Source organism: Corapipo altera, unplaced genomic scaffold (assembly GCF_003945725.1).
Source record: "Corapipo altera isolate COAL_440 unplaced genomic scaffold, ASM394572v1 271, whole genome shotgun sequence".
In the NCBI taxonomy this organism is placed as follows: Eukaryota; Metazoa; Chordata; class Aves; order Passeriformes; family Pipridae; genus Corapipo; species Corapipo altera.
The window spans coordinates 794401-811877 of NW_020884935.1; the positions used below are offsets into that span (position 1 = coordinate 794401).

Here is a 17477-nt window from a genome sequence, read left to right on the forward strand (position 1 = left end):
CAGGTCCGGAGGCCATGGGCAGAGCCAGGTCCCCACCCTCAGAGCAGTGAGGGACAACCACGTGTGTTTGCCCATCATCTCATTAGCAACCAGTCACTAAATGCCTTCCTGTGCGACAGGTAATGCTTTGATAAACAGCCCAGGAGCAGGTCTGACAAATTGTTGGGGTGACTGGTGCGAAAGCAGAGCCCCTGGAGAATGTGCCCCCCTTGATCCATCCCTTCCTATCTGATTGTCCTGGCTCATGTTTGATCAATAGCCACAATTAGCGGGGGGTTATTTGTCTATTGCCCGTCTCCTCTCTTGGCTCTTTGAAGCCTGAGCTAATTTAGGTGCCTCTCCTCCAGGAACCCAATAAATCAGGAGCCAGGGCCTCAGGGAGAGGGGAGGTTGAGGCACCAGGACTTCAAAGGGAGGTGAAGCTTGCAAATATTTTTGAGCGCTCACCTGTGCTCACTATGGCACTCTTGTTCTCCCCAGCATCCTTCTCACCACCCAGTCTTGTTCTGCCCAGGAGTGGAGGCTCCCCGGCCACTGACTTACCCGATGAGCTCAGCTCAGGAGCAAGGGGATCTTCAGGATGCTTGAATGCCAGTAGGACATGGGTGTCAGACCCACTTAGTGACGTGCCTATCTAAAACCCAGCTAAGCAGCACAGATCCTTGCCATGGGAATGTTTTTGCTGGTGTGGGAGGTCAGGAGGTACAGTACAGAACAGACACGGAGGAAGTTGAGCTGGGCACAAAGCCAGTCCCAGCTGGGTAATGCTTGGGCAGAGGGAGGGGCAGAAGGAACAATCCCAAAGCTGCCCCCATCCTGCCCCCAGCCCGCAGGAGCTCGCTGGGGAGAGCTGCCAGGGGTTCTCAGTGTCTCAGCTCTGAGCAGCCCTGGCTGCAGGGATCCAGGCCCAGCTCCTGGAAGCGGGTAAGACCAGAGTATAAATCACGGGGCACCGGATGCCACCTGCCACCTGTAATTAGTGCATCCCACTGGGCCATCCCCACCTCATCCTGGTTGCTTCCTACCTAGGTGCCCATTACAGGGTGGGAGGTCAGCAGGAACGCCCACCCAGGCCCTGCTTCCCCGGTTCCTGCTGATTTATCACCACGTGCTGGCAAGATTTATGGGCTGAGATGGGGAGCCAGAAACGTGTTGTAGGGCTCTGCTGGGCCCGTTTGCCTGACAGATGATGAAAGAGCCATAATTATCTGTCGCCACACATAAATCAGGCCACTCATGGCACCCCTGTCCTCCTCCCCAGCCTCTTAAGAAGTGGTTTGGCCCCCAGGGACACCCCACCTGTGTCACACTGGACTGGGGCACTGCTGAGTGCTGGGCACCTCCTAGTATTGTCACAGCTCTCATGTATCCCGCAGCCCAAAGGTGTGTTCTGGGTGTTTTTGCCCCAACACTGCTGCTGAGCTGGGCCTTAACTCCTGCAAAGAGCTCTGGACTGGCTGCCCCTCACCCACACCCATCCAGCACCCCCAAACCACTGCTGCTTCCAGGTGAGAGCTGCCAGGGCCATCTGGGAGCACAGCCCTCACTGGAGGTAAAACCCTGATGGGGTGAGGAGGCAGCTGATGGCCGGGGGGGGGCTGCCCAGCTCCTGGCAGTGTCCCAGCACCATCCATCTTCCTTGGGAAGGCTGCACTGGGAGGCATGGATGCACCAGAGTGAAGCAAGGGATCCTGCAGCAGGGCAGCATGAGAGCCAGGGATCGGGTGCAGAGAGGTGCCTGCCCCTGGTGACAGAGGGGAAGGAGGAGGTGGTTGTTGTGACACAGTCTGGGCCCCGTGGGTAAATAAATAGGGCGCTTTGTTCCTGCTGGGGCATGGCCAGGTGGCACGAGGGACGGGGTTGGTGAGTCATCCATCCACAGCCCGACATCCAGCGGGGCACAGGAGGAAGGAAAAGGCAGTGCCCTGAGGCCATGCTGCCTGGAGGCTCCTGCCTCCGCCTTGGGGAGGTCCTGTCCTCCAGCACCTTGCATGGCACAGGGAAACAGCCCTGCCCAGGGCAGAAGTTGGAAAGCCCTGTCTGTTTAGGTGTGAGTGAGCCATGGGCACGTGCTGCCCTGGCAGCTTAAACACAGCGTGTGTGGCAGAGTGGGCACAAAGGCTTTACATGGGCCTTCACGGAATCACAGAATAGTTCAGTGTATCCAATTTAAACCTCCACTGACACAGGTTTAGGCCATTTTCTCTTGTCCTATCCCTTGCTACTTGTGAGTAGAGACCAACCCCACCTGGCTACACCCTCCTTTCAGGGAGTTGTAGAACTCTGTTGCCCACCACAGGAGCTTGTGCCTGCCCCTCCATCTGCTGGGAATGCCCCATCCATCCTGAGACCAACAGGGCAGGTAGAGTTTCACTGGCCAGAAGATGAGGGTGGCAGGAGACTGGGCAGAGCTCCACAGTGAGGGCCAGGGCACACGGTGGATGGGGAAGGGCAGCTCAGCAGTGGCACAGCAGCCACCTCATGGAACAGTTTCCACCCCACGGCACAGTAGCCACACCGTGCCTTCAAGGCTCCGTTGTTCCTGGCTCAGGGATCCCTCGCAGCGCGTGGGATGGATTCTGGCACTAGCTATCATGTTGTTACTGCTCTGACGCTGCCGGCATCGGGCGCTCCCTCGCCCGCATCCCCCGGCCAGCAGCTTCTCGGGGAGACCCGGGGGCGGAGGGACCGAGGGTCGGAGCAGTGGGGTGCGTGTCCCTCCATCCCATCCCATCCCATCCCATCCCATCCCATCCCGCAGCCCCCGCCGCGGGCCGCAGCCGAGCGGGGCCGGGGGGCGGTGGCAGCGCTGACCCCGCCCCGGCGGGGCCGAGCCGAGGCGGGGCGGGCCGGGGGCGGGCAGCGACGTCAGGCCCCGCGGCGGCGGCGGGGGGCGGAAGGCGGCGGCGGCGGTGCCGGAGGGAGGGAGGGAGGGAAGGTGGAAAATCTCGGGTGCGGGGCGGGGGATGGCGGCGGGCGAGGCGGCCCGGGCGGACTTCGCGCGGCACTGGCAGGCGGAGTTCCCGGGGGAGCCGGCGCCCCGCATGGAGCTGGGCTCGGTGCGGGCCATGGAGCGGGAGCTGGAGCGCTGCCGCCGCCACCTGCGCCGCCTGCAGCGGGCGCTGGCCGAGGAGCGGTTCAAGGTGGGCTACCTGGAGGCGGCGCTGGCCCGCGCCCCCCTCCCGCCGCCGCCGCCCGCCGCCCCCCGCCCCGCCGGCAGCTCCCCCGAGCGAGGCAGCGGCGGCAGCTCCGACGCGGAGGACGCTTCCTCGGCAGGTGGGTGCCGCGGGGCGGCCGAGGGGGAGCCGTCCCCACCCCGCGCCCCAGCGGCGAGGGTGCCCCGAGACCCCCTGCGCTGTCCCCATCGCATGGACAAGGGCGTCCTGAGCCGCTTCGCGGCCGAGGGCATCCCCAGCCCTCGCGCTGCCTGTCCTGCGCTTCTGTGCCATGCCCGTGGCATCCCGTGCCACTCCGTCCCCGTGTCCCCGTGCCGTGCCACTGCTAAGGCAATCCCAAGCCCCTGTGCCATCCCTGCTACACAGCTGATGCACTCTGTCCTGTGCCACAGCAGGGGATCTGATGGTCTCCCCAGGCTGTCCCCATCGTGCACTCAGGAGCACCCCATTTTGCCACAGAGCAGAGTATGCCCCAACTCCTTGTGCCATCCCCATCAAACAGCTAATGCCACCCCCAGCCCTTGTGCTGTCCCACCACTAAGGCCACCCCAAGCTCTGTCTCCTCCCTGTCTGACTTTGAAGGACATCCCACGCCAAGGCCCCATCATTAGGTGTGCAAGGAGGGAGGGTGGCTGCTGGTCCCCTCAGTTGGGTTTTGGCGATGTGGTGGTGGCCCAGGAGCCACCTCTGGGGCTGGGACACTGTGGAGGACTCACTTCCTCGTGCTGTGACCTCCCTCACGGGGACACCTCTGCTCAGGTGACACCCTGTGACCTCATGTGGGGAAATCCTGGAGGTGCTAAAGCAGAAGCTCCCCGGGGTGGTGAGATGTCCTGGGGCGTTTTTCTGGGCAGATTGAGGACACTGCTATTTTGCCTGGCTGTTTTGTGGCACTGAAGGTGCAGCCAGCTAGCGCTGTCACCCGTCACGCTGTCCTACTTCCAGCGGCCTGGAAGTTGTTATTGCATCAGCTTTAAACCCAGTTCAAACACAGTCCCGGCAGCTAGGGAATGTCACTTTTAATGCTGCTAATTCTGCAGCTGACTTGAGTTAATTTTGTTCTTGCTTCATTGTTTGGGGTGGTGGTTTTCCCCCAAGGCTGTATCGTGCTGGTTTAAGATTGCCTGGGTAGTAAGTGCTCTGATGTCAAATTGTGCTTAATATTTAGTTAATTTATATTTATTGCACTAGTCTGCAGTGCTGGAGAACAGCTTGGTTTCCACTTCACCTTCCCGGGCTGTCTGGAGGTGAAATGTCCCAAGTGCATGGCTGCTCCTGGTGTTGTTGCTGTGCTGTGCCAGGCTCACACGTGTGAGTGTTTGTGCTGCTCCTCACTTGGCAGGGACTGGCTGTGGGAGCCTGGTCCCAGCCCTGTGGTGAGGATCAAGGGCATTCCATGTGCTGCCTTCAAAGGGCTGCTCCAAGCCCTTCTCCAGCTCCCGTCAGCAGGCACTGGCTGTACTTCTTGGAGAGCTGCTCAGTGGCTGAAGTGGCTCAAGTGCGTCGGAGCAACCAAGCACAAATCCTTCTGATTTATGCTTGGATCTACATTGTATTTATATCTGGGTAATGCTCCTGAATGTTTCCAAACCCAGGACTGTGCAAGGCTGCTCTCAGGCCAGGGAGTGTTCTTAAAGGGACTTCCCTGGAGCACGGCATAAACCTCCAAAGGTCCCAGCTTCGTAAGTCAGAGGGATCCTCCAGCCCAGTTCCACCCTGCAAGACCTTTGCAGCTGGTCCTGGCGAGTCTTTCGGACAAGACCTTGAAGTCCAAGGCTGCATCTGCTGTGGTTAAATGTGGCCTCTTCCTCTTTCCCTAAATGGGTCTTCATCAGAATCACCAGCTCCAGCGCTCATCAGAGGAGGAAGCATCCCCTCTGCCAAGTTCCCAGCTCCTTGTCCCATGACACGGCCGGGCTCTGCACGGAGGTCAGCTGATGGCAGCGGTGTTGATGAGCCCTCCCCAGCCTTGTCCTGAGCCTGTCCCGAGCCTTTCCCAAGCATCAGCACTTTTCTTTGTTGGGTGCCTGTGTGCGCTGACGGCGCTGACATTTAAAAGCAAGATTTGAGAGTCCAGTAAGACGTGTGAGGTCACTGCCTGCATCCCCTTTTCATGGGCAGTTGGTTAACTTAGTGCTCCTGTTGTTTTCTTCTCACTTCTCTCTGTTTTTCAGATATAATTGAAAATTCCTGATCGTGGTGCTGTTTGCTTCTCCTGCCAGCACGCTGGTGGTGTGTAACTCAGTTAGTGCTGCTCTGCCTGGGTCCCTCAGTATTTTAATGTGAGTTTTGGAGCGTAATGGTGCTGTGGCTGTGGTTGAATGCGTCAGTCCCCAGCTGTATCACCATAACCTATGAAAGCACTATCTGGACAGCAAGTGAAGGAGCGTTGAATATCGTCTTTATGGGAATTACCAGTGGTTTCCTTTAAGTAGCTTGTGATTAATCTGATTTAAAGCGAGGAAATCTGCAAGATGCCCCTGTCTGCGGCCATTGCATGAGAGCAGCGTGTGTGACAGCCAGATACTCGATCCTGGCATCGGAGATAACGCCTGTGCCAGCTCACCCGGGACCAACAAAATCTGAGCGTCAGCGAGCAGATGGCTAAAAACGAAGCGTGGAAAGGACTAAAATTCCCTTCATCCCGGCTGTCACCTGTCCCTGTGGCCAAACACGCAGCTGGCCTCGCAGCTGAGTATGCGCGGTGCCGTGCCGGGAGGTGCTCGGGGTGTGCCGGGGCGCGGCGGTGCCCGGGCTGGGTGCTGCTTCCATCGCCTCCCTTTTCCCACGGAAGGGATGAGGGGTCCGGTGCTGCGGGTTGGTACCAACCAGGAGAGGGTGAGCTGAGCAGGAGGGAGGCGGCTGTGCTGGCGGCCGAGAGGAGGGACGCGGCGGTGCCCGTCGGAGATGCTTTGTGCCCGGCAGCCAGGTAGCGCGTGCGGAGGTGGAACGAACTCGGTGCTGGGTTTCCTCGCTTTGTCCTTGGGAAGCGGAGGAAGAGGCTGGCCTCGCCACGGAACTGGGATGCTGCGGGAGCTCCTGAAGCTCCTCATGAAGGCTGCGTGGTTTGGGAGCCCCTGACCTGCCCTGTGCAGCGCCCTGCACCCCAGAAATGTGAGCTCTGGGGTGGGGAGCACTGGCATAGCTGGAATAGCCCATGATGGTGTTGGCTGATGGATCTGGTTACAGCAGGATGCTGCGGCTGCAAGCTGTGCTGTAAACGAATCCCCAGCCCTCTGTTTAGCTGGAATTACAGTTTCTCCCAAGGAAATATTCTGGAGTCACGTGGGCTCTTCTCGCCCCGCTGCACTGCCTTCCCTGGTACCTTGGGAAATGGGAAGGGAGCTGCCAGCAGCAGCGGGGTCCCTGCCTCGGAGGGTGGTGAGCACAGAAGGGCAGTGGTGTTGGGGTGTGCACCAAAGGGCTGAGATGGGGAAGGGGCCCCGGGGCATCTGGAGTCCCTGGGGCATTGGCTGCCTTATCCCTGCATGCCCAGCTTGGGGCTGGATTCCTATGGGTGTCGTGCTGGGGGCTTCTGGAATGGTTTGGGTAAAGGCAGGGCTTGTTCTTGCTGCTCCATCCCTGCTTTCAGCTTGTGCTACTCCTGGCAAATAAATGATACTGCAAATGTGGCATCTCTGTCCTGGAGAAACTCCCTGCAGTCAGGGAGGTGATGGGGCAGTGCTGCAGGCAGGACTCTGTCTTACTGTCCTGAGCCACCCTTGGACCCTGCTGGTTCCTCATCCCTTTCTTGGAATATTCCCTAAAACCTCAGCAAAAGAAAAGAACAGAAAATAGCGACCAAAGTCCAGAGTTTATCCTGGTGCATCTCTTTCTACTTGGGGTAGGTCACGGCGTGCAGGAGGCAGAGGAGCTCCCAGAGAAAGGTGAAGTGTTGCATGGTCTATGCATCCATCTCCCGTCTTTGGCACCTCCTCTGGGGGGGCATCTGGGGGTCGGTGCCCAAGTGGGGAGGGGCGGTGGGGGGAGTTGTTTCTCCCCGAGAGCCCATCTGCCACTTCTGCATCCTCATATCTACTTCTTAAATTTTTACTTCATCGTATTTCCCCACTGGAAAGTGCTTGTTTGGCTCTGAAGATGCTGGAAGTTCCTCCTCTGGCCGGGGAAGGCCAGGCAGAGTCTCAGTGTTTGATTTTAACTGCTCAGGCGAGGACAAAACCGCAGCGTGTGTGTGTCTGTGCGCCTGCTGGGGACCTTTGAACCGTCTCCATCTGCTCTGGGGCCCGGTGGCGTTTCGGGAGGTGGTTTCTCTCCACAAACCCCCCTGATGGCATTGTGACAGCAACCCCTGTGTGATGTGGGGCTGCCTCCCCGAAGGGTGGTGCTGCCTGAGATGGGGATGGCGGGGTTAGCGCTGGGGCAGGTTGGTGATGTTAAAGGAAGCCATAAATAAATGCAAGGTTTATGAGGTTAAAAAGCCTTGGAGTAGAAGAGCTGCTGTTTAAAGCGTAGCTTTAGGTGAAAGCAGTACGTGCAGTTTGCCCTGTGATGGGCACATAATGGAGGGCTTGTAAAGGAGCTGGAAGAGCAAAGGGGAAACCTGTGACCAGCTCTGCCCACGGGCACCACCAGGATCTGTGCTCTGGGGCAGAGCTGGCAGCAGCTGCATCTGCTGGGTGAGGAAAGAGCCCTTCCTGGTGCCAGCACCCTCTGACCACCACGCAGGATGGATGCTCGGTGGGCTGGGAGTCCTTGTCCCTCTCACTGGGCGGGGCACTCCCCCGGCACAGCTGGAGTTCCTGCTCTCCTTGGCACAGAGAAACCAACATCTCAGCTGCAGGAGGTGGGCTTGGCTGCAGCATCCCCTGCATCCCCTTGTGGATGCATATCCTTGTGTTCCATCAGCTGAGCACAGTCCCAGCGGCTGGGTTTTGTCCCCCATAATTTGGGGCAGAGACAATGCTGAGCTCCCCCAGCTTGGCAGCATTTCTTGGGCTGCACAGTCTGCCCTGGTGCTCTGCAGAAAGGCAGGAGGGGATGGAGTTTGTCTTCCAGTGCCAGCAGTGCCACAGGCTGTGCCCATCATGAGGTAACCAGCACAGAGATGGCCCCCAGGTTTGGTGCAGCGGTGGCTGGTGATCGGTGGCCCCAGGCAGGAGCAGCAGCAGGGCAGGCAAGGAGCCCTCATTAGGTGGCTGGATAGAGCCAGAAGTGCCCTGCGGGGCTTGAATACATTTGCATTGTAAGTCTATTGAAATCTGGTTTGGGTTTGTTGGTTTTTTTTCCCTGGAAAGACACTTCTGTGCAACGGGGCTCTTTGTTCCGCTGGTTCCTCCTCCCCTCCTGCCCAGCGATGCCGCCCGTTGGGATCCCAGCGGATGGCTCTGCTCTGTGTTCTGCTGGATGCTGTCTGCTGGGGCCAACCCTGCAGCAGGGATCAGAGGGAGAGACTTTCCTCTGTGCTCTATTTCCTTCTCTTAGAGAGGGGAGCCTGGCTTAGCCAGGGCAGCTCACTAAGTGTGCATCCCTCCCAGGAAAATGGCACCTATGCCCTTGGTTCGTGGCATTGCTGAGGTCACCTGGAGCAGGTACCGGGAGCCATCAGGAGAGAGCACACAGAACTCACCCCATCCCCAACAGACATCTCCAAATGGAAGATTTCCCACTCCAAGTTACTTCTTCAGTGTTTGCTAAGCAGGATAATCGGCATATGTAGATCAGTAGCAGCAGCATTTCTTGGCTCCCTTGGCTGTAGCCTGAGTGGAGCCTGGCCAGCCTAAGCAGAATCCCAGAGGACTCCAGCAGATCTGCCTTGAGATAAGTCCCAGCTGCAAAGTTCAGGGATTGTTTGAAGATCCAGCAGATAGGGAGACCTTTGTGCTGGGATGGGGCTTTCTGCCATGGACGGTTTTTGTTCCATGGGCGGTTTTTGTTCCAAGGCTGCAAACCAACACCTTTTCCTTCTCCTTCAAAGCTCCTGTGGTGGGAAGCAAACCTCGCTTAGCTGCCCTGTGCTCCAGGCAGGCAGGCAGCCTGCTCAGCCATGCCCCAGGTCTGTGAGTGCAGCTTGGGGCTGATGCAGCGCAGACCTCAGGACTTCCATCCCACAGGGAAGTGATATGGGGGGAAAAGTTTAATGCTGGACTGAGGAGCAGCATGTTCAGGACACCCAGCAGGAAGAACTTGCCGTGCTCTTGGCGGGGAGGGTGGAAACATTTTCATTTGTTCCTCTCGTCTCTCTCTGCAGCCTCTGGCAAGGGGGTAGCTGCTGCTCTGCACCAGCGAGGGAGAGCCTGGACCTCCTGGAGAGCCTGGCAGAGCAGGCACTGGAGGAGCTGGGACAGCCAGGCTCTTGGCTGGCATCTCCCACCGCAGCCCCGGGCTCCGCAGCCCTGGCTGTGTCCCTGCCATGGCTCCAGGACACAGAGGTTTCGCCTCTCCTAATTAAAGCACTCTGGCTGCTCTTAACACTTGCGTGGTCCTCCCCAACCACCCTCTCCCATTCCAGTCTTCCTCCAGGAAAAGACCACCATGTGCCAGTGTTGGAGGTGCAGGTGGCTCTGGAGCTGCTCTCTGGTTGCTGTCAGCGCTGGGTTCCCACCAGCAGCCCCTACCCGGCCCTGGCCAAGCGCCGAGGCTCCTGCAGCTCCTGTGGCTGTGACTGGAGGACTCTTGCACAAGAGCCCAGAAATAGCGATGCGTGGGCTGGCGGGCAGGGGCTGGGCAGATGCCAGGCAGACAGCCAGACACTAGGCAGGCTGTGCAGGGCTGGTTGGTGGTGGGGAGGAACTGTGGAGCTGAGGCTTCGGCTCTGCCGCAGGGATGCTCCCAGCTGGAGCTGGGGGTGGTTGACGGGGGTTGAGAACATGGTTGGCAGCATCTCCTCACCCAGGACTGGACTGTATCACTGTGGGGAGATGGGTGCCAGGGTGATGGGTGCCAGGGTGTGAGTGGGTGCTCCCTCCAGCTCTCCTGGGGAGAGGAGGAAGGTTCAGCTGCTTTGCAGGTTTTGAGGTTTTGTTGTTTTTGCAAAGGTGAAAAAAACCAAAGTAAAAATAAAGCCCAGTGGTTTGGTGGGGCTGTTTTGTGGGGGCTGTGCAAGGGCACCTGCCTGGGTTGATGTGTGCTGCCATCGGGTGCAGCACATGGTGGCCCTGGGTCTGTGAGGCACTTGCTGCCCTGGTCCTTCTGGCCATGGCTCTGCCAGGAGCTGCTCTGTGTTATCAGGCCAAGGGTGGCCAGCTGGTAGAGGACTCCATGGGGTCTGACAGCTCTTTCAAGTGCTCAGCTCATGCCCTCTGTTGGATAAAGAGGAAGATGTGCAAAGGGGGCATGGTGGCATAGAGAGTCTGGTGCCATGGGCAGGAGTGTCCAGGAGGTGTGTCTGGCTGGGAAAAGCATGTGGAAGAAACCCTGCATGTATGCAGGGAGCTGTGCACGGAAAACCAGCTTCCTGCTGCCCCCGTGGTCCTGCAGCCACTGCACCTGGGGGGGGGAGCAGCTGCACCCTGTGCTGGTGCTGCTGCGGGGGCTCCCCAGGGCACGAAGGGAGGGCGGTTTCCTGCCGTGAACAGGGTTAGTGAACAGGGTTATGTGCTCTGCTGAACCACTGCCACCTTCCTGGCAGGGCCTCTTGCTGTGAGGGGCTGGGGGGGCTGCAGTGGCGTAGTGTTTGCTGTGGAATATGGAGAGGACTCTCAGTTGGAACCTTTAAGGGATGGAGTGAGGACATGCTGAGCTGGAGCCAAGGCAGGAGTGAATGGGGGAGTTGGTGGGAGATGGACAGCAGCAAAGACTGTCACGTTGTGGCCACCCTTGGGCACTACCCATGGTAACAGCTTGGGGGCAAGGGGAGTGTCAACTCCCCAGAATAGATGGGAGTGGGTCAGGCAAGGGGTGGGAAATGGCAGCTGTAAGGCTGCACCCTGTGCCACTGACTCAGTACCCGGTGACTCAGAGCCCGTGGGTGCAGTGGGCTGTGGATGTGGGTCCTTGCCACACCGGGGCTGGATGCAGCCCCTACCAGGGACAGCAGTGGCTCCTTATCCTGGATGCCAGGTGCCAATGGTTCCATGTGCTCCAGCCATGCGAAATCACAGCATTGGCATTGCTGCACTCCCCCAAAATGCTGCATCTGTGGACATCCCTGAGAGTGGGGATCAGGTGGTGGCAGTGCCTTGACAGGGTCCTCTCAGGTCTCCCAGCTGGTTGCCGATGCCACCCGCGTCCTGGCACTTCATGCTCCAATGGCTCTACCTTGCCCTTGTGCCCGACAGAGCATTATCCCTCCTGCCCCGTTCCCATCTGGCCCCAGTGCCTGGTCCAGGCCCTTCCCTTCACACTGAGCCCACAGGCAGGATGCAGCTGAGGGCACTGGCAGGGGATGCTGCCCAATCCTCCGGGACAGGGCAGCGGTGCGGGCACAGGCTGAACCAGGGCAGTCTCTGCACTTGAACGCTTGGCTGGCGCCCTGACATATTGGGGTTGATGACTCTGGCACTTTGTATTTCCTTTGGCTACATGCGGCTGGGGAGGGTGGTTTAACCCCTGCCTGCCCATGTCCCGCTCTGCCGACCCCGGCTGAACGGGGCAGGGCTGCTCCCGGCTCCTGGAGGCCCTGGTTCCCAGAACCAGGGGGAGTGGGACCGGGAGGAGCCTGTGTCCTTCAGCCTTTGTGGCTTGGGGGGCTGGGGAGGCTTTTCTGGGAAGTGGGCACAGTATCCCCGGGTTATAGGAAGAAGATGAGACCGTGGTAGAAGGGGTGATGGAGCCAGCTCCCCCTTCCCCCCATTCTCCTTGGGGTGGCCCGGGGAGCAGCCGCATAGGCCGCTGTGCCACCAACATCCTCTCCTCCTCCTCCTCCTGCGTGGTCCCCAGACCCCTGCGGAGGGTCGGCGTGGCTGCGTGCGGGGGGATGCGGAGCTCGGCTCCCCCCGGCAAGGCAGGGGCGGGAGGCGGGACGCGCTGCCATTGCCAGGCGGCACCTCCTTCCCTGGGCACCCTTGGCAGAAGAGCGGCCGTGTGCCCGGGCAGGCGGCTGTGGCCGGCTCTGCCATCCAGCCCCCGCCTGGGCCCGCGGCCCCCCGCCTCCCGCCCTCGCCCGCCGCCTTTGTTGTGAGATGAGAGCGGGCTGGCGGGGCTGAGCGCCGGCACAGCCCTCCGAGCATGGAGCCGCTGAGCCACCGCGGCCTGCCTCGCCTCTCCTGGATCGACACCCTCTACAGCAGTACGTGGCCTGGGCTGCGGGGTGGGCGAGGGGGGCGGCGGGCTGGGTCCCCCCTACCTGTTGTGTAACGCTGCGTCGCGCTGGGGAGGGATGCTGTGGCAGGGATGCTGTGCCGGGGATGCTGTGCCGGGGATGCTGTGCCGGGGGTCCCGTGCTGGGCCGAGACCAGGCAGGGGGCTGGTTATGGTGGCAGGGGCTTGTGCTCCCCTGCGTGAGCATCCCGTGTGCCCCAGTGGCAGGACGGCGCTGGCCGGAATCTGTCCAGCATCCCCCACGCTCTGGGGACCTGCTGCCCGCTCCGGGGGCTGCGTGAGCAGGATGGGTGACGGTGACGGTGGCCCCGGCGCGGTGGGGCTCACTGGGGCTGCAGCAGCCTGACAGTTGGCACTGCCCACGGGGGTCCTTGGGGATGTGGGTGCTTTTTGCCCCAGGTCCCATTCCCGTCCCTCCGTGGTGGTGGGAAGGCACATCTCCCCCAGCCGTGATTTTCTCAGCGAGCTCCGAGGCGCTGTGCCGAGGATGCTGTGGCAACGCGGTGCCGGTACCCGGGGGCTGGCGGCCGGCGGGGCCGGGGGCGTCCTGCAGCAGCCGGGGGGGTGCGAATCCCCCCGGTCCCACGGACGGGCAGCAGGGAGGAATGAACCCCGGAGCAGTGGCGGTCCTGATCCCACGGCAGCTGTCGCAGCGGCGGCTGAGGGTTCCAGGGACGTGGCTTGGGGATGAGGGGGCTTGGTCACGGGGTCCCCGTTGTTCATTCTGGGGGAGCGTTGAGCTGCGTGGGCACCCTGGGGGTGTGTTTTGGGGTGCAGTGTTGAGCTCGGAGCCTGGTGCTTGCAGGGCAGCGAGGTTTGGCGCGGGTGCGTGGGAAGGTGGGATGCTCTGGAGCATGCCCATGCGTGGATCTGGCATCTGTCATGCCCTAGAGGGGGCAGGGGCCACCGAGGGGCACATTGCATAGGACTGAGCCCCCTCCCCAAGTTTTCCAGCCCAAAGCCTCTGATGTCCACAGCCACAGGCTGCATCCGGCCGTGGCAGTGCCGGGGTCTGGCGTGGCTGTGCAGCCTGTGCAGGTGTGTGGGCTGGAGCCCGGGCGCCACATCCAGCCCCAGCCACTGCACCCTCCTTCCCAGCCACGGCATCTCTGCAAAGCCACAGCTCTGCCATCCCAAATCCTCCTCCAGCTGCCCTTGCCAAGGCATGGGAGAGGCTGCTTGGGGTGCCAACGTTTTGGGGGATGCAGGGCAGGGTCCAGCCTTCATCACACTGGGTAAAGCAGTGGTGGTGTGGAGGAGGTGCTGTTTGTGTCGAGCCACCCTTTGAAGGAGGCCCATGGAGGCAGGTCCGAGGCCAGCTCACGCATCTGTGTTGTCATGGTGAATTTTCACCCAGGCACAGGGAAACCATGGCGCTTCCCCAAAATCTCCCAGGCTCTCTGTGGATGTTGGGCTTCTCCTGGAAATGGGATAGAATGGGTGAGCATTGGGGTGTGCTGGTGCACTGCTGAGGTGTCAGGGAATAGCACGTGTCCAGCTGGAAAGTGAAGGAAACGCCACCTTGAGCTGCTGTGACTGTGCTGCCTCTCTGGGCTGGGCAGTAGCTGGCTGCTGCTGTTGGCTGAGCTCCCTCTTGGGGACCATCGTGCTGGCATTAGCCTGGGTCAGTCCTGGGAAGATGTGGCGAAGGAGAAACAATTTCCTGGGGATAATAATCCCCCATGGGGATTCATTCCTGGCCCTGTCACCCTGCTGTGTCCATGTGCCAGTCCACAGGGCCCTGCCCTGATGGGTGTCAGCATCCCATGGGTGTCAGCCCTTGGTGCACTGTGGGGTTGGATCCAGCTCAGCACCCCAGGGCTGTGTGCAGGGTGAGGGTTACAAGGCTGTTTCAGGTTGGGGTGTCTTTGCCCCCCAGAGTGGCTCCCCTGGTCCAGGCTGCCTCCCTCTCCTTGGTCCCCATCCCTGGGGTGGAGCAGGAGGATTTCCACTGCTGCTAAAAAGCAGGAGCAAAAATAGCTCTGGGTTTTGGCACGGGCACAGGAACAGGCTGCAGGGGCAATGCAGCTGTGGGGGAGGAGGGAGGGACGTGCTGAGTTTGGGCTGCCTGGGTGGCACGAGCACCCCACAGGCAGGGAGACACAGGGCCAGACCCTCCGTGTCCCCTCACCCAGCAATGTCCCCTTTGCCCATCCTGGCTGCTTGTTGGTGCTTGGTTCCCTCCCTGTAGTGGCTTCTGGGAGTGCTGGGGAGGTTCCTCTTCCTGAGCTCCATAGGTGAGAGGCCCATAAATAATGCACAGCCACGGGTGGCACAGCTGGAGTCACGAGGACATGGCTTTGTTCTCCATCCTGCAGGCAAGGCAGAGTCCCTCTCTTTGGGGCACTGCCTGTAGATCTCATCCCCAGCTCTAGTCTGGTACTGGGATGTAGATCTGCTCCAACTGGTAGCAGTGGGAGAGCTGGGTCATTGCTGTGTCCCCACAGGCCAGTCCCTTCCCCCTCTGTGCCATCGATGCCAACTTCTCCCCGGCACTGCTGTGGGTGTCACCTCCCAGGGTCCCCAGCTGCCTCATTAACGCTGTGTTCTCGTTACCTGGCTGCTGAGCCACCACCCCTGTGTTGCCAGGACGCCCACAGTGCCGATGCCACGCTGGGAGTCCCTGTTGCCTGCCCTGTGGTTAAGCCTGAGCCTGGAGCTGCAGAACCTTGGCCATGGTGGAGGGAGGGCAGGGGAGCCTGGTGGCCTCTGAGCTGGTGTTTCTGGTGAGGACCATCAGCTTTGTCCCCTCTCTGCTGCTTTGGCTCCTCTTTTGGCCCCACCTGATGGGCAAGGGCACTTGGGTGAGAGGTTTGGGATTCTCCAGGACATCCCCAGCCTGGGGACAGTGCTCAGCTTAGGGGACTCAGGGGAGCTGTGTGGGGTGGGTGTACTGGAGAGGTGGCCATCATGGGGGACACCACTGCTAATGAACCTCATGCTGCCATGCTCCTGGATGGTGCTGGAAGCACCACGGCTGGCACCTGTCAAAGGCAGAAGAGACTGAGGACATCCCACCATGAGGAGGCAGGACAGGTTAGAGCCAGGGATCCTGCTTCTCTGGAAGCTGAGGAATCATGGGCTTCCTCTCCTCTGCCCATGTAGTCAGCTCCTAGGTTGAACCTGGGCTGTGGTGGCCTGGTGAGAGTGGCCCCATGTGCTAATGATTATTATCAACTAATTGCTAATGAAGCAAGGGCTGAGAGGGGCTGTGGTGTTCTGGCAGAGATGGGATGCATCTGGTCCCTGTGAGGACTCTCCTTCATCCCCCTCAGGTGCAGGGTGGGAACCTCCATCCCTCTCCACTGGCACTGGCAGGGCTCCTGGCCTGAGTGCTTTGCAACACTCTTTGATTTAAAGATTTATCCACTTCCACTAGGAAGCTGAATGCAATATTAATGCACTGAGCAGTGTTGGTGGGAGCCAGGGGAGTCCTTGGCCAGGATGGCAGGGCCGTGGGGGCATGAAGTGGCAACGGTGTGGAGTTTTGTCTGGGATGGCTGCTCCAGCCCCAATGCACCCTCTTTTGGCCAGGTTATCAGCCAGGCTCTTAGCTGGGGTCTCCGTGCTGTCTGTGCCCAGGAAGCCTGTGGGGATGTGTGGTCCAGAGATCCATGGGGTTGCTGGATGGGAGGGGATTGGGGGCTGCTGTGGGATCAAGGTCGTGTTAGCTGAGCCATATCCCCTGCCTCTTTGGGGGATGCTGAGGGGGTCTTGGCTGCAGCTCAGGGTGGGGGTCCTGGCTGCACCTCACAGCCACCCCTGCTGCAGCCGGGCTCCCTTCCCCCTCCCCTTTGTCAGCATCTCGGGGCTGCTGCAGCCACCTCTTCCCGCTGCCACCGAGCCGCTGCCGTTCCCATGGTAACAGGTTAGGATGTACCCCGGTCCCCTGCTGTGCCCCAGGGACCCACCGCAGACCCTGGAGTCCCCCCACTACCCCTTGGGGCTCTGGCTCCCCAGATTGGCTTCCCCTGGTCTGTGGGTGGGGGGTGGTGGGGTTGTGGGTCAGCGTAGGGCATCCAAAAATGGGTGGTGTCCTGGCGTGTTGGGTGCCTCATCCTGCACTGGGAAAAGCAGCCCCCTTTGGTCTCCCATCATGGGCCGAGCTGCCCACCCACTGTGGAGCTGCCACCATCCCCCTTCTTCCAGGGGGGTGGCTCTGTCCTCCGTGCTGCAGATCCAGGCGTCCTGGCACCCATTCCCACACTCCGAGGAGTGTGGGCGCGGGGAATCGGGGAGGACGGCGGCTGTGGCTGCCAGCCCAGCTCCATCCCTGCCCGGGGATGGCACAGGGGTAGTGGCCAGCGGGCAGGCAGGGAGGGCAGAGCTGCTTGCATGGGGCTGGAGCGTCTGGCAGAGCAGCTGTCCCTGCGCAGACGAGCCCCTCGGCCTCTCGGTTCCTTTAATTATTCAAATATAGGGAAGTGTGTCGAGCAGAGGATGCCTGCGGGGCAGGGATGCTCCGTGTGATATGTGATGCCCTGCCTGCTCGGCTGAGCACACAGCAGGGCTGGGCTGGGCTGTGGGTATGGGCATGTGTGTCTGTACGTGGCCCTGGGTATGGGACACGGGGTCAGCTGCCCGCAGGTGACCACAGGCCGGGGTGGTTGTGGTGACCCTCGGCCGTCCCAGTGCCTGGATGCTCACGGCCACCCCTCTCTTCCCCGTCAGACTTCAACTATGGTGCGGACGAGTACGACGCCGAGGGCAACGAGGAGCCCAAGGCGCTGCCAGAGGGCTCGGAAACCATGCCCTACATCGATGAGTCGCCCACCATGTCCCCGCAGCTCAGCGCCCGCGGCCAGGAGAGCGGGGACGGTGTCTCTCCCACACCCACCGACGGCCTCGGCACAGGGGTAGGTGCTCGGGGCACCGGGGCGGGTGAGTTGGGGGATGCGGGTGTCCGGCTCGGTGTGTCAGTGTTGGTCTGGTGCTGCTGTGACCTGAGGGAGTATTCCTGGTATCCTAAAACCTGCTGACCGTTTGGGGAGCAGCAGTTCCGGGGATGCCGTGCCTGTGGGACACGGTGTGTCCCTGCCCCGCCGTGCCACGCCGGTGGCAGAGCTGGAAGGGCACGGGCTG

At 60.8% G+C, this 17477-nt stretch overlaps 1 protein-coding gene across 2 annotated transcripts in view; it reads left to right on the top strand.

The window, feature by feature from the left end:
* The first annotated feature begins 3012 nt into the window (after window positions 1-3012).
* The window catches only part of ABR (ABR, RhoGEF and GTPase activating protein), a 39347-nt gene continuing 24882 nt past the window's right edge, over window positions 3013-17477 (top strand). Inside the window, exons 1-2 of one of the 2 annotated variants that reach the window (XM_027660335.1) lie at window positions 3013-3276; window positions 17067-17251. In XM_027660335.1, coding sequence (XP_027516136.1) covers window positions 3045-3276; window positions 17067-17251 — 417 coding nt within the window. In that variant the 5' untranslated portion in view covers window positions 3013-3044. Of the gene's footprint in view, window positions 3277-12142; window positions 12364-17066; window positions 17252-17477 lie in introns of those variants that run through there. The other variant, XM_027660336.1, reaches the window with a different exon arrangement.